The following is a 14,857-nucleotide window of genomic DNA, read 5'->3' as shown; positions in this document are numbered from 1 at the left end:
TACTTGTTCTGAATGCTCCAGGGAGCAGGAATACCAGGAAATCAAAAACAGAAAGTTCCCTCCAAGTCCTGTTTCCCTCATAAACCTATCTAACTTCAAGCCCTTCCCATTCTAAGGTATCTATTTCTGAATGTCCTCCGATGTATATTTTGGCAATGGATATTTTCAAGGAGGAGACTGGGAAGGAGAACAGAAATTACTGTGTAAACCAAGTAGAATGAAAGCAAATACGGAAGAGAATTCTAATTTCAAACACGATGAATGGGGACTTTTTCTGAAAAAAAAAATAAAAATCTAATTTTGTTCACTTTTAGCTGTTTTACTAACCTCCAGAGGCAAAGTTGCAACTTTAATTCCATACCCTCACGTATCTACCGAAATCACTGCAAATAGTATTAACTGGGAGGTTAACTTCACAAAGTAAATCTCAAAGTAGAAGCATTTCTTTAGTTTTAGGCTGCGTTGCAAAACCTCGTGCTTGTTTCTCAATATTTGAGGATTCACTGAAGTAGTTTTGTTTTTGTTTGGCACTGGTACTTCAGTGGATGAAGTGAAAGGGTTGCATGATGAATAATAATGAAACCCTTCAAACCAAAATTCTTTGTATATCAATTTTTTTTTTTCTAAACTGCTTTTGTGCTTGTAAGTAAGGACTATTAACATGCCACAGACAACTCCACATCCTCTGACTGTTTTAAATGGTTTAGAAATACTGGATTCATTCTGTTGCGTGAACTGAAGACCAGAGTTCACATCTCAGTGTGAGCTGGAAGCAAAATCAGTCTGCACAAAGGAGTACGTTTGTTTGTTTCTTCTGCTAAGGTTTTTCTGCTGCTTGGCTAATACATCTTATGCTATGCTTTGCAGCCTATGCAAGGGGATGGGGTGGGGGGAAGGAGAAGAGAAGGTTTATTCAGAGCAGATACAGCAAGCCAAATAAAACCTGAATACACTTCAGTCTCCTACTAGACAGGGAGCTACGAGAAGGCAGGCAAGTAAGACAGGCTCTTTAAGAGCCAAAGTTGGCAGATGTCACAGTAGCTTCCTTACAGCACGAGGTATTTTTAAGAAGTTGTGTATTTGCAGCAGAGATTTGGCAGGCTACTTGCAGCAGGAAGTATATGGCACACAAGGCAACACCTAAATCCAAACATATCCCCCACGGCCATTGTGAGAGCGCAGGCTGCAGTCTTCCAGACATCTGCTGAGCCCAAGCAAATTGTTCCTCGTGTCCTTGTGCAGAGATGGACAGTGCTGTGCTATAGCCACAAACACCCCTGCTACACAGAGAAACAAGTAAAGTGGTATGCGTTTTCTCTACCCTAATATCAGAGCAGAGACACAAACACACTAGCTATAGTTATCATCCGCACTTGACAGTTGCTGGTTTGGCTCAACGAGGCTTACAGGGATTATGATAACTTTAAGCAGCAGCCGCTTGGCCCCTAGTCACCTCCCAAAATATTCTGTAAGACGACACACAAACAACAGAAGTCACATTACAGCTGCATTATTATTTTTTTTTTAAATCACTCGAAGCAGCCTACAACACCAACAATTGTTACTCACATGGGTGGCTTTTCATGTGAATAAACGCTCTCATTCATAAACCCTGCCTTGGGTCTCAAGGCTCACTTCACTCTCCTCTGTCCATTAAGTCTTGCTTCCCTTCCTGGCGCTCTTCCCAGCTGTCTTACTTCCCTACACAGCCGTGCAGTCCTCGCCTTCAATAATATCCCCAACTGGGCTGAAGTTGCATCCATACCCATCCTACCCCGTTCCCTTAAAGCCTTGGGATGCTTCAGAACTGAAATCCATTGATACTAGGCATTTGAAGCCACAGTCAGATGCAATTGAGCACAGATGATGGCAGACCCCAGAGGCTGACAGCACACTGAGGAGCGAGCCAGGAGTGTGGGAGAGGAGCTACAGAGCATGTGGAGAGCAGAAGATGTGCTGCAGCACCCGGTGCATCACCTCTGGGCTGGGGAAAGCTGTTATTTCAAGGAGGCGAGCTCGCAACTTCAGGAGATGGAAGCAGCTAATGGAGCTAACTCAGACAGGACGGCTAATCTTGGCCACGCTCCAACTAAGGGAAACAGCTATGTGTTTAAAATTTGAGAACTGGCCTGCAGCCAAGATGTTATCAGAACACAAGAGAAGTTTAGCTATGCAGCCACGGACTCCAAAGATAGGAAAATACAGTGTTCGAGCAAGCCTGGAATTAAAAAACATTAAATATGGCAGCAGAATCGCTTAGAGAAAGTTCTGAGAGTTACTGACTGAATTTGTTACCAGATCTGAGACTGAGACAAAGACACAACATCCTCCTGTTGAAGAGAACAGCCTTGGCTATGAATTTACAGCACTGTTCACTGTACGCTCACAAGCACACTTTCCTTCACTGGTGACTATAGGGCGGTAAAAGAAAAAAAAAAAGACTGCGGGTGGAGAAAGTGCCTCTGGCTTCATTTTCTGTTTCATTCAGGCTTTGATCACTATGTTTAGCAGGTGAAAAATTCCTTGGTGAAATAGCCGAGAACTAAATAATGACAGACTCAAGATGCTTGGCTCATCTCTTTAAAGCACACAGCGTCTGCCATTTGATTCTTAACGTGCGACGGTTTTTGCCTTTATTCATATCCTTGAAACAAATTTAGAGATGTCACATTCCTTCCATTCTTCACCTATGATTTGAGAAGCTGCCTTGATTTCCTGTTGCAGCTGACACTGCCCTTTAAGTGAATGGAAACATCGGATGCAAACAGCAAAGGCAAAGTCAGTCTTAATGCCAGCAGGCCAAGAAAATTTATCCTCAGGGACGACCTGCAGTTAGAACAAGCCCTGGATGGTGGAGCCTCAAGTCTGGGGCTGCTCTCTGGGAAAGGTAAGTAGTTGTTTCAGCAAAGGAGATTAACAGGCAGAATTCCTGTCAGGCTGTTTACTTGCAGCTCAGACCTAAAGAAAAGTTGTAGATCTATGCATTTTTTAAAAAAGAAAAATCTCACACATTCCTTAGGACATAAAACCTGTGATTGACTTCACATACATCTCTGCTAGGTTCAGTGGAATGGATCCAATTATATTCAGCGCCTTTATTTATGATAGCAATATAAATATTGACCATACAAAACAGAAAATTGCATTAAATCCCAGCTCTAACTGCCCTCTCCCTCATATCTTATGACTTGCATGTGACCTTCTCAGAATTTCCTAAAGGCTCGTGCCAAGTAGTTTATGAAAACAGTGCTGCTTGAAGAGTTCGAGATTCTCTTCCTGGGAACCTGGAGAGCTTGCTCTGACCGACCCACGTGCTAATCGTGCTTGTCCAAAGATCCCCAGGGAAGTCGGATGACTCTGAACATAAAGAGGACTTTCACATTGCTCTGTGATTTCATAGAAAGACCAGCCCATGTCATAACCCCGATTTCCTTCAGTCAGATGCTACCAAGCAATCCTCACAGCAGCCCTCAAGGCACCAGTGCCACCACCAGCTTAACTGGAGCCAAGAGAGGCTAGATGGCAGGAATGACTTAAGTTCCTGATTGTAATTTATGAGTCCCACCTGACTGCTGAACAGAGAAGTTAAGGTTCACCATGCTGGCTGCTGTCAGTTTTTAAGATACAAACTTAGATAAAGGGCACCAGGCTCACGGAAAGCGCTGGTAAGGGCACTGGACTGGGCAACAGGATGTGCTGGTTCAGTTCTTAAAGCTCTGCATGATTTATGTTTTGTTGATTTAAGAGGTTACTGCTCTCAGCTGTCTTCCCATGCCTCTGCCACAGCCCGATAAAATAAAAACATGTTGCAGAAGATTAGGACAGAGCTCAGGGAGGTAACTTCTTACACTGTCCCAGCGTAAAACGCAGGAGATCGTGAGTCAGAGGCTGAAGGCTCTGCCACGGGTATCCCATGCAAGCCAGAATTGGTCATTCATCCAAGTCCTTCTGGGAAGGAGAAGGACCTGTGTTCTCCCTCACATTTAAGAAACGTATTTAAACTTCACATCAGGTGAAGGGCTGCCTGGAGAAACATAGATTTCTGCAGTGCTTAACAGAAGCTTAATGAGAAGGGGAAAGAAAAAAAAAAAAAGCATGTACTCATCGAATCCCTAAGTACGGAAGACAGTGTTTTAATGGGACTTTAATTACAAGTCTTCTCGTGCAGATAAAAAAAAAAAAACTCATTTTATGCAGACATGCTGGAAAAGACTGGCTTCCCCAGGACAAATAAATCTGTATGAGAAGATGCTATTTCAGAAACACTAGAGCTGCACACGAAGCACCTTTCGATTTAGACATTCACACAAAAGATTCTACTTTCCAGACTATATGAAAATCAATTTTTGAGCTAAATAAAAGACAGGGGAGTTACCACTATGAGTGAAAACGCAAACACTTAAAGCTTACTTTGGCGGCCTGTGACCAGAGCAAGCCAACCCCATGTCAGCCACGAAGTGACGGGAACAGAAGATGGGCACGGACAGCATGGCCTTGTGTGCCAGCCACACAGGTGGCCAGGCAGGACTCGGCTATTTTAGCCATGCTTTGGACCAGATTCATATCCCTGCTCCCAGCTAACCTCGTGTATCACAGCAGCGACACCGCAGGAAGAGGCACCCAGCACAGGCTTCACTTAATGCATGTGCGAGTGCCTCGCGAGCACTGTACATGACAGCAGCAGGTATTTCTCTGCTGCACACAAATTACACGGGCCTTCGGGCACATAAACCTTGCCTGGGCCAGTAATTCACCGGTACTCAATGGGCTGAATCCATTTACAAACAAGTATTAAAGAACGTAACAGCGTTACTGGCTTCTCAGCTGTGCGCTCATCCGAGAGTCTTACAAAAAACAACAGGTTACCCATAGCACGGTCTGAAATCGTTTGAAAAATGCCTTCCTCTGGAAGTTTAAATACATTTAAACATAATCATATAAAGTATTATGCAGCTTTTTACATGTGCCTCACTAAATGAGAGCAATCCCTATCAACAGATTGGAAATATATCTCAATTTAGTCATTGATGTATCCGGGATTTCTGTCTGTCGGTTTGTTATTTTTTGATGAAAAAAAATATTTGGATACATGCAGAATTCAGGTGTGGATATTCAAGACTGAAGAAGCATGTATTTCAGAAAGAGTACTTGCAAATAGAAGCTCACAGACAACCACTGAAGAGAGGAATTCACTGGCAGAAGAAAAAGTGACCATGAAGATCATCGTTAGCCAACCCTTTAGTCAAGGAGAATAGGACTGTAAAGGATTTTGAGAAGTCATCTGGAGCACCACTGTTCCAAGGCAGGAAGATCCCAATATTTCGGTCAGGATCGGTTACATATGACCTGTTTAAAGACTTCAGCCATAAACACAGGAATCTACCCCAGTGCTTCAGAATCTTTAATAGGAAGCTTTTCTGCACAACAAAACTAACCTAAACTTCCTTCCCCACTGCAATCTAAGTCCATTATTACTTGCAATATCCATACTGGACATACAGAGCAATTCCCCCTCTCATTTTTTTTTTATTTACATGTTTATACCAACTCTCAGCCCTCTTCTCCAGATTAAACAGCTCCTATCTTTTAACCTTTCCTCATCAGTTATGTTCTCCTGACCTCTGACCGTTGTGTTGCTCTGCACTGAATTCACCTCAAATGATGAAAAGAACTCAGCTCCACAGGAAACCAGAAACCTTCCAGTTTCTGCACAGCCTCAGCACACCTCCTCAAGCTTTTTAATGATATCTAAAGGCAGATGGAATTTTTCCCACTACAAGAATTACACTTGTTGCTTACGCCTACTACTGAAAGTTATTTTCTCAATAGAAAAATAATTGGGTTAGTTCAAGGAAATGACATCAATTAGTATCGTACAGCCCTCTCCCCCCCACCTTCGTCCTCCCTGTGAAGGACTTTAATGATCAGCAAGCAAAAACACCCACTGTGCGGCTCCTGGTTGTGAGCAGTGGGGCTACAGTCACTTGAATCAGGACTGAATTTAAATGAGTTATGAAGTCAGTTCTGGAGGAACAACTGGTTCAGGGACATTGCACGTCAGTTATTGTAAAAAGCATAAAGAGTCAATGGCTTTTCACTTTTCTTTTTTTTTGTTAATTAGGTACACTACAAACAGGGAAGTGTTAGCATCATCATAGAAAAACACTTCCTATAATTATCTTTAGCCAATCTAAATACCTCAAGAATCAGAAGTCGCAATTATGGACACCAGTACACCACATCAGAAAATAAGCTAAGGAATAAAGACTTAAGGGGGAAAAATATATGCGAGAGAAAAAGTGACTTAAGGGAATAAATTCCACTTCAAGCTACTCAGACTAACATTCTTAAGTGTGTTAGGTACTTGGAGACTGGGGGGGAATTATTTACTCTATTTCCCAGAGTAAATTCTTTGCAATAACAAGACAAATAACAGATTCCTAACTATACTACTCAACTCTCACTCTTTTCCCACTTTATCTCGTAAGATAAAAGTGACTTTTCCCTGCTGCTACTTTACCCGCAACAAAAAAGCATTATCAAGAATTTCATTTGTCAGAGCATACACATATTGTATATGCCCAGCCTTGTTCCCTTTAGATTTTTCATCTAGGGGGATTTCCAGGAGAAAGTGTTCTAACTTTTGCTACACTCTTCTTGTTCTGTTTCTTTCTACATTTAGCTACTATAATCTCACAGGAAGCATCCAAGATAAGGAGAGGCTGGAACAACAGATACCTGTTTGCATTAGTTGCAGCTGCATGACAAAAAAAAATCCCTAACTTCAGCCATTAGGGTAGCGAGACCAATGCAAAACTTTACACACAGCTGCAAAACAGAGTTCAGAACTAAAGAGCTTAGGGAAGCTCAAAACAAATACTGCAGAAAGAAAGGAGCACCAGCTGTACATTCTTTGGAGAACAGTTTATATGGCTTGCCTCGGTGAAGACGTTTTCCCATATACACAGATCGGAATCATGACACTAACACTTTTACCAACAGAGAGTTCTTAAAAGTGGAAAAATGATCATGCACCCCCTGAACTCCCCTAAAAAGTATCTATGGCACATTACACAAACACAGGAAGCAGAAAAATAGTCTAGAGTACTGAGAAGAGTTAACAGAACACGTGTATGCATGTATTTATTACCATAATGACTTCTCCACTATTTTGGTCCTGAAAACCTCCTCCTGGTCCAGGTTTACAGTACAGTAGCAATCCCTCATCTTGTTTGGCCCCGGATACGTAGGAAGATTTTTGGCTTCGCCTAAAGACAAGAAAGGAAAAACAAAACAAGATTACATATTAAGAAGTTAAACATATACGTCAGCTATCAACTAATGCAGCATCAGCAACACGGCTAAAGCAAAATGCTATATTTTTTTTCCCAAGCGATCAGTCTCTATTAAACCGAGCAGTGCATTCTGTTTCCAAGGCAGCAGCTCCCGACAGCCACGGAGTTCAGAGCTCAGCAGGAACCAAGATCTGCAACAATTCAACAGTTTGTTGCCCCCGCTCTATTTGCATGTGTTTGGGTGGGTATTGCTTCCTTCCGAATTCTTGCTTTTAATCAGTCCACCAGTAAGATACCCAGAGCACAATAACATGGTATTAAAGCTTCCAGATACAGCCCATTGATTTTATCCTAAAGACGTTATCAGAAGACAGCAAATGAGGGCTGATCCCTAGCTCCTTTGCTCGCCCGGATGTTGAGATGGAAAATAGTCACTGCAGTTGGCACGAGCAGCCATACACCGCACATTGGACATCCGAGCACTTGGATGAGGCACCTAGCACTGATGAAGCAGCCTAAGGTCCTCACACAAAGGTACCATGAAAGTTGAATACCCTTCAAAATAAATGTTTTAAAACTGGGTATGGCTCCCCACGGCTTTGCTGAAGCACCTTAGCATTACCTGGATGAGTGTTTTTCATTCTAGGGAGGAAACCTAGTACTCTGATAGCACGCTAAGGCCACAATGCGTGTGGTCTTATTCACCTTCACTTTTTCCCTGGCCAGAGACTATTAGCAGACGCCATGGGAACTACACTGTTCTCTCCTGGTAATAATACATGGAGTAAAAATAAAAAAATAAATAAATAAAACGAAAGAAGCACACACCAAGAGAACAAAAGTTTGTTTGCCAATAGGGAAAGGAACTCCAAATGACAGTAACAAATATAACTTGACAGTAACAAATATAACTTTTTATCAGATGTCTGCGGCTCAGCCTAAGCGCATCTCACTAGGCACATGCCTTTCCCAGTCTCCAGCTCCCAAACAGCTTTACTATTAACAGAACCATCTCGCATGTTACAAATCTGTCCTCACTCAAAATGTACTTTTTCCCTTCTGCAGCTTTGTTTAACGGCGAATCTGATGCAATGTGCATGTCAACACTGAAGGGCTGCAGCAAAGAAATATCAAGCCCACCAGCATCCTCAGCTTTCAAGGACGAGCATGAAATGACACAGGACTTCACGTCTTCCGTACACGACCTCTTGCACACACTTCTGTCATGGCATGCCCTTAGAAAATCCACGCATCCACACTTCTCACAGACTGTCCAGGTATGGGTGATCGCACACGCTTTCTAAAGCTAACCACAGAACATACAAAGAGGCATTGGTAAGTGCACGAAAACAATACTTCATGTATCAATGCTCACTTCGGAGCACTTCTGCGTAAGTCCACTCCCAACTCAGCTGATGCAACTTGAAAGCTTTCTTCCCACTTCCTTCAGAGCTGCGAGACACGGTGTTTAAAAAGCTGGCTCCACGTAATTCAAAGGTGTGACTGGAACATCTCTTAGCGTGCCCGGCGTGGCTTTAAATTCAGCTGAAGTGTAATCAACAGTTCAACTGCAGCAGCTCTGGCCAAAAATATATCAAGTATTACTGATGGCTTTTGTACAACCTGCACCAGAGTCTAGTCTGCTGTGGTAAACCTCCAGCTTTTACTCGTTATCTGCATTTGAGCAAACTGCATATCAAACAGGCTGAGCTCTGAGCATCTGTCTTTTCTCCCCAGGCCCTGAACATCCAAAATGCTGTGTTTTCACACTAAAATCACATGAAATCAGCCTCTTTTCTGGATGACTGGGTGAGGATCCCTGTCGACAGGAAGAGTTTCAATCGAGGAGTGGTCAGGAAGTCTTCACCTGGGGCTGCCGTGCTACTCTCCCAGCTCTTCCAAGACAGCTGGTCAAAACTTTTCAAGGGCAAAATTAAGGAAAAATAACACACTTTCCCTTTTTCTGCACTTTTCCCACTTCCTACTTCAACCGCCAATGTGCACACAAAACTACTCCTGGATTCCACGTTCTTGATGCTCTCTGATGCCACACGATAGGCATTTCAGTGCTCAAAGCCAATACTTCATCGCCTCAAGAGTGCTCTGTAAGAACCCTATTTTAAAGCTCAATCCTTCTCTGTGTTAGCAGACTTGCAGAAGGAAACCCCGCAATATTAAAACAAATGCAGTGCAAAGGAGGATACCAGTGTCACCAGCAAACAACTGCCTATGCAGTCTGTAAAGCAAATGAAAGATCACCACCACAATTAGAAAATGGGACACACAGGGAGAAAGACAGAGGGAGAAGACATTTTTTCCAGTTGGAAGAAAGAAATGACTGTAAAAGGCCCTGAAATGCCACGGAGGCCAGAACAAGGGATTAATTGACCAACCCAATGTATTAATCACGTTACTGACTTGAGAAGGAGCTTGCATAAAAATGTGGTTTCTTCCCAACACTGACAGCAACCAATGGCTGTTTAGATTCCTCCAGCACTGAGCAGTTGAGAAAGAAAAACTTGTCAAGCTTTCAAGCACAGCTAAAGACTAACTCTCTAGCCAGACATTTTATGTCAACAAACGCGCTCTGTTAAGAGCTTCAGTTGCTCCTCAGATTCCGCCAAGACAAAAACGTTCCCTCTATGGCACGGCTTTGCTATCCGCAACAAAGCTGAACAATTTGGTCAGTATTTCTTGGTCCTGCTGCTATTGAAATTAAGAAAAAAAAGAAAAAAAAAGAAAGGCCAAAACACTTGATATAGTCATGCACCATTTCCATATTTTCAACTACGAAATCTAATGAGATCAATTAATTTGGGCAAGAATTCCCTCGTTTAACCTATCTGTGTAGAGTAGGCATCTTCACCAACTGTATTTTCAAGAGGCAGCTCCATTCTGTCTTCCTCTTTGTGAGGCACCAGCACGATAGAGACTGGAGGGAGGGTTTGCAGACAAAAGGTCAAAACACCCATCTTTAAGACCTCCTGTCTTCTGCTAACAAGAAACAAAATATTTCTTAAGATGTCTAAGACCTTGACAATCTAAAATACATGCACTTTGTTTCGGGGCATAAGGCTTCCATTCGGAAGGCCTAGAAATAAAATAACCAATTTAAATTTGCAAGAGTTTTCCCTCTATCCCTGGTACTGTACACTTCTAATATAGATGGTCCTAACTGAACTGTGCTCAGCTTAGCACCAAGTATTTGAACTTTGCGTAGCTAAACTTAGCTTTGCTAATAGTTACCATGGGGTATTTTGGACAAGTCTTTAAGGGATAGACTGCTCCATTCTGAATACCTCACTGACGTGCTATTTTCTCCTCATGAATGGATTACTACAGGCTCAAAATGGACTGCTGTGGCACAGCAAGGCGCAGGGTACTCGAAAGGCTGGAACAAGAAGAAGGAAAAGACTTAGATCTGTATTCATCTTCCTTGTTTCTTCCAACGTTGTATGTTCCTGCCCTACTAAGACACCAGCAATAAAAGGAAGCAAGAAAAAGGGGCTCTCCTGCAAATACAATAGAGAAGGGCACTGCTTAGATGCTTGGGAGCATAACTGGTGAAAACAAGAAAAGGTTTGAAGATGTTTCTACGAAGAAACAAACATATACGTACATGTATGAATACATTTCCTTACAATTTTGACATCTTAAACTCCCTGAAGCACCTGGTATTTTTCACTGAATTTAAATGCTTGGCAATGTGTCACTTTTGCTTTGGAGTATTTCCCTAGGTGTAACTTTCTGAAGAGAAGAAAACGCATGACAGACAGACATTATTTCTCCCTTTTGAAACAAAATTTGCTGGTCCTACGCTTCTAAGTATTGGCATTGGGTCACCTGCACACAGCTGCCAATCTGAGCACGTTAGTAAAAACCTTGTGTCAACAAATTTACCTTACTGTCTTCCAGCTGCAACATATTTGATTTTTTTCAAAATGTCATAGCAGAATCACTTCAAAGAAAAAAGTACTTAAAAAGTCAAACAAAAAACCCACATCCAAAAAATAAACTCGGTAAAAGCAGCTGAGCTTTCCGTACTGCAGCATTTGACTTCAGGGAAAACACAGAGACTTCAGTACAGGAAAAATAAAAGAAAAATCTGAAAAGGGCAACATATCTAAACCGGCAACAACAATTCATTTTGTTCCTGCCATGTTCAGGAACCACTCTCCAAACAAGCTCTTGGGCAAGCATGTCAAGAACAAAAACAGAGCAACAGCGTATGCCAAGAACGAAAAACTGCTCCCATTTTACCCTAAGCTCTCTATAGTGATAAAGATGCTGGTTAATGGGGTGAGGAACAAAAACACACTATCTCAAGCACTCTTCAAGTTTTCTTTCTTCTGAAAAAAAGCATCATTCCTTCAACATCCACTAAGCAAGCAAAAACAGAAAAAGGAAAACGCGTACACACACACAAATCTCATTCTCTATCAGAATAATCCCAGCATATACGTAAAACATTAGGATGTCAGCAAATTTATAATTAATATTTACTGTAAGTTTAATTAAAAATATAATACTACTCAATGACAGCAAGCAGTTCATCATTTTAGTACAAGGTGTGATTCTGGGGGGCGAGGTGGAAGTAAAAGGGAGAGGTGACTACAACACCACAACAGGGATACACTGAAAAAATAAGCCCTTTTAATATTAAAAGGGTTGGAAAGCTTCTGTTTACATAGGAAACCATTCTTTCTACTGAACTAATCTAAAGTTAACGATGTTTGAAAGCAGAGTATACAATTATATTTGCACATAATTCTTACATGTAGATATACCGTGTACACATCACAAAGGGAAAATGTTTATTTTTGCCTTTCCAGGTAGGAAAAGGCAATGAAAATCACATGTGAAGTCCCACAGACAGATACACACAGTGTACGACTACAGAGTTACGTAAGTGTACTCTAGTGCACTTTTTTAATAAGCTAAAATCAATGTATGCTTTTTGGGCAACATATGCCAAGTGTCAAAAGATGTTCTCTCCCTTCACGTGTATCTATATAGGTCACTCAGCCTGAAAATAAAATAAAACCACCGAATTCATCAATTTGCCTCATCAGATACTCATATATTAATAAAATTAGATTTGTTTTAAAACAGATGTGACTAGAAATACTCTATCTGCCCAAGAATCTCTCTTTGCTTAAACCGTAGACATTTATGCAGGTGTACACGCATGCTTTGCTCTGACGAAGAGACAGATTGCATTAGATTTCTAAACCAGGTCAAAAATAGCCATCTGTGAACGGATTTTGGTGACCTGGAAAATGAGATTTTTAGACGACCTGTTCTTAATGTAAGCCCTTGCCTGCCAGCCTCTTTCAGTGAGAAATGATGCTTATGTTAGAAAACTCAGGGCAAGCCCTTCCTCCACAAAACAATATTGATGAGCTGGGCCCGTGCAACAACCCCAGAACAAGGCGATAGCACACCACTGCTTCAGCAAGGAAACAAAGCACGCTGTATTAATTACAACCTTATAGATGAGGGCATCATGAGGAAACCCCAAACCCTTTGGCACTAAATCAAAGACCTGTGCTGATACAAGATGATATCTCATTGCCAAAGACTACTTACACTTACTTAGACCTAGTACTTACAGTGGAGTTGTTGTGGATCACGAATGTTCGAGGCTAGAAAAGGCCTTCAAGACCACCAAGTCCAACCATCAACCTGTCCCAGCGAGTCCCACCACTAAACCTCAACCCTTGGTGCTACGTCTACATGTCTCAAATACCTCCAGAGACGGTGAATCCGCTCCACCACAGGATGGCCTATCCACCCTCTCCGTGAAGAAATTCTTCCTGACATCCCATCTAAACCTCCCCTGGAGCAACTTGAGGCCTTTGCCTCACATCCTATCACCTACCACTTAAGAAAAGAGACCAACACCGTCCCTGCTGCTGCAGCCTCCTTTCAGGTAGTTGCCAAGAGCAATGAGGTCTCCCCTCAGCCTCCTTTTCTCCAGACTAAACAGGCCCAGGTCCCTCAGCTCCTCCTCACGTGCCTTGCTTTCTAGTCCCTTCACCAGCTTCACCGCTCGTCTCTGCCCATGCTTAAACATCTCAATGGCCTTCTTCTAGTGACAGGCCCAAAACTGAACACAATATTCAAGGTGTGGTGCCACCAGTGCCGTGCACTCGTTTCCCTAAACTTACTCTATACCGGTTAGAAGCCTTCACCGAGATCTTCCTCTGATCTGAAACCTGTTTCAAGGCAGAAAATTACAGGGATTTCTATAACCTGTAACAAGCCCCCACAGGGGATAGTTTCAGACCTATGGCTCAGAATGAGCAGATATCCAAATTCCCTCTTTCCTGTTTGTGTGTAAACATCTCAGTTCTACACCACCAATTTCCAGGCCTTCCGCAGCCCTGAAGGTCCAACAAACCCTCCAAATACCTTGTTTTTGCAGTCCTGGGCATAACAGAAGCAGCTGAGGGTATTCTCGTTGGAGAGCAATGAGAAGCTCCAGGCTGACATACTGACTTTTCTTGTACAAGGCAGTGAACACTGAGGGGGCTCAAAAGATCCTGTAACGATATCAAACACTGAAGTGCCCGCAGCACAAGGGCTGTTAACCAAATCCCAGAGCCGGGGAGAAAAGTTCCACAAGAGCTGCTCTCAAAATGAGGAACTGCAAGCTGATTTGATTTTGTACAAGAGGAGAAGAAAAACTCCTCATCTCATTAACGTAACGGGTCGCATGCTACTTGCCAATATATGTTAAACATGGGGAATCGAGTTTCTCTGAAGATTCCCTTGGGATGGTAACTTAATCCCACAAAACAAAAAAAATGTATGAGTCCAGCTGCTTTCTAACAAAATGGAAGCTATTTTGTGTAAAAGGACACTTGAAGAGATCGTTTTAAAGTGGGATACTGCCAGGAAAGAGGTGATCAAGGAGTTTTCATCCAAATTCACAGTTTTCCTGTTGCTTGCTGAGGTAAGCACTCCAAGTTTCTTTGAGGAGCCTTTCTTGTATTTCTGCAGAAAAACAGATGCAGGAACCAAGTGGCCCCTTTACCGCTGTTGATACAATCTTAGAGTCAGTTCTCCATCTACTACTTTTCAACCCAGCTTGTATTTTGAAGATGATATTTTGGATCAAAACATGTGACTTCCCAGCTGCGTTCACTGGAGGCTCTTGAGGTTTTTTCCTACCAGTTTCAGTAACATAGGGGTTGGCTACAGGTTGTTCTGCGCCTCTGAATCACGACCTTCACTTGCACTGGTGGCTCGTGCTGTTATTTTTTGTTACTATTTCTTACCAAAAAGAAATCAGCTTCCTAAAGTTATTAAAGACCTTCTCTCAGCAAAGCTGAAGTCACTGAACATCTGTTGTGGGAGGCCATGGGGGAGAACGGAGGCTGCAGGAGGGGCAGAGCCGCGGAGAGAAGAAGCTTTGCACAGGCTGCTCCATCCCGGAGCGGTGCTGGGCGAGCAGCTAGCACTTCCAGCTATTTTTAGAAGAACAGTATGAGACAGGAAATGTAAGCAAATGATTTACAACATCAAACAAAACGTGACCGAAATCCAACATCGGTTCA

General features: G+C 42.5%; 1 protein-coding gene across 8 annotated transcripts in view; it reads right to left on the bottom strand.

Annotated features, from left to right (window-relative positions):
- The window catches only part of RASA3 (RAS p21 protein activator 3), a 164,581-nt gene that overhangs the window by 80,829 nt on the left and 68,895 nt on the right, over positions 1-14,857 (bottom strand). For 7 of the 8 annotated variants that reach the window (XM_040554578.1, XM_040554438.1, XM_040554820.1 and 4 more), the window contains one exon: positions 7,151-7,268. In XM_040554578.1, the coding sequence (XP_040410512.1) occupies positions 7,151-7,268 (118 nt within the window). Of the gene's footprint in view, positions 1-7,150; positions 7,270-14,857 lie in introns of those variants that run through there. The other variant, XM_040554970.1, reaches the window with a different exon arrangement.

The sequence above is a fragment of the Cygnus olor genome, chromosome 1 (genome assembly GCF_009769625.2).
Source record: "Cygnus olor isolate bCygOlo1 chromosome 1, bCygOlo1.pri.v2, whole genome shotgun sequence".
Classification (NCBI taxonomy): Eukaryota; Metazoa; Chordata; class Aves; order Anseriformes; family Anatidae; genus Cygnus; species Cygnus olor.
The sequence above is the reverse complement of the archived record's forward strand: the minus strand, read 5'-3'. Positions and strand labels throughout refer to the sequence as shown.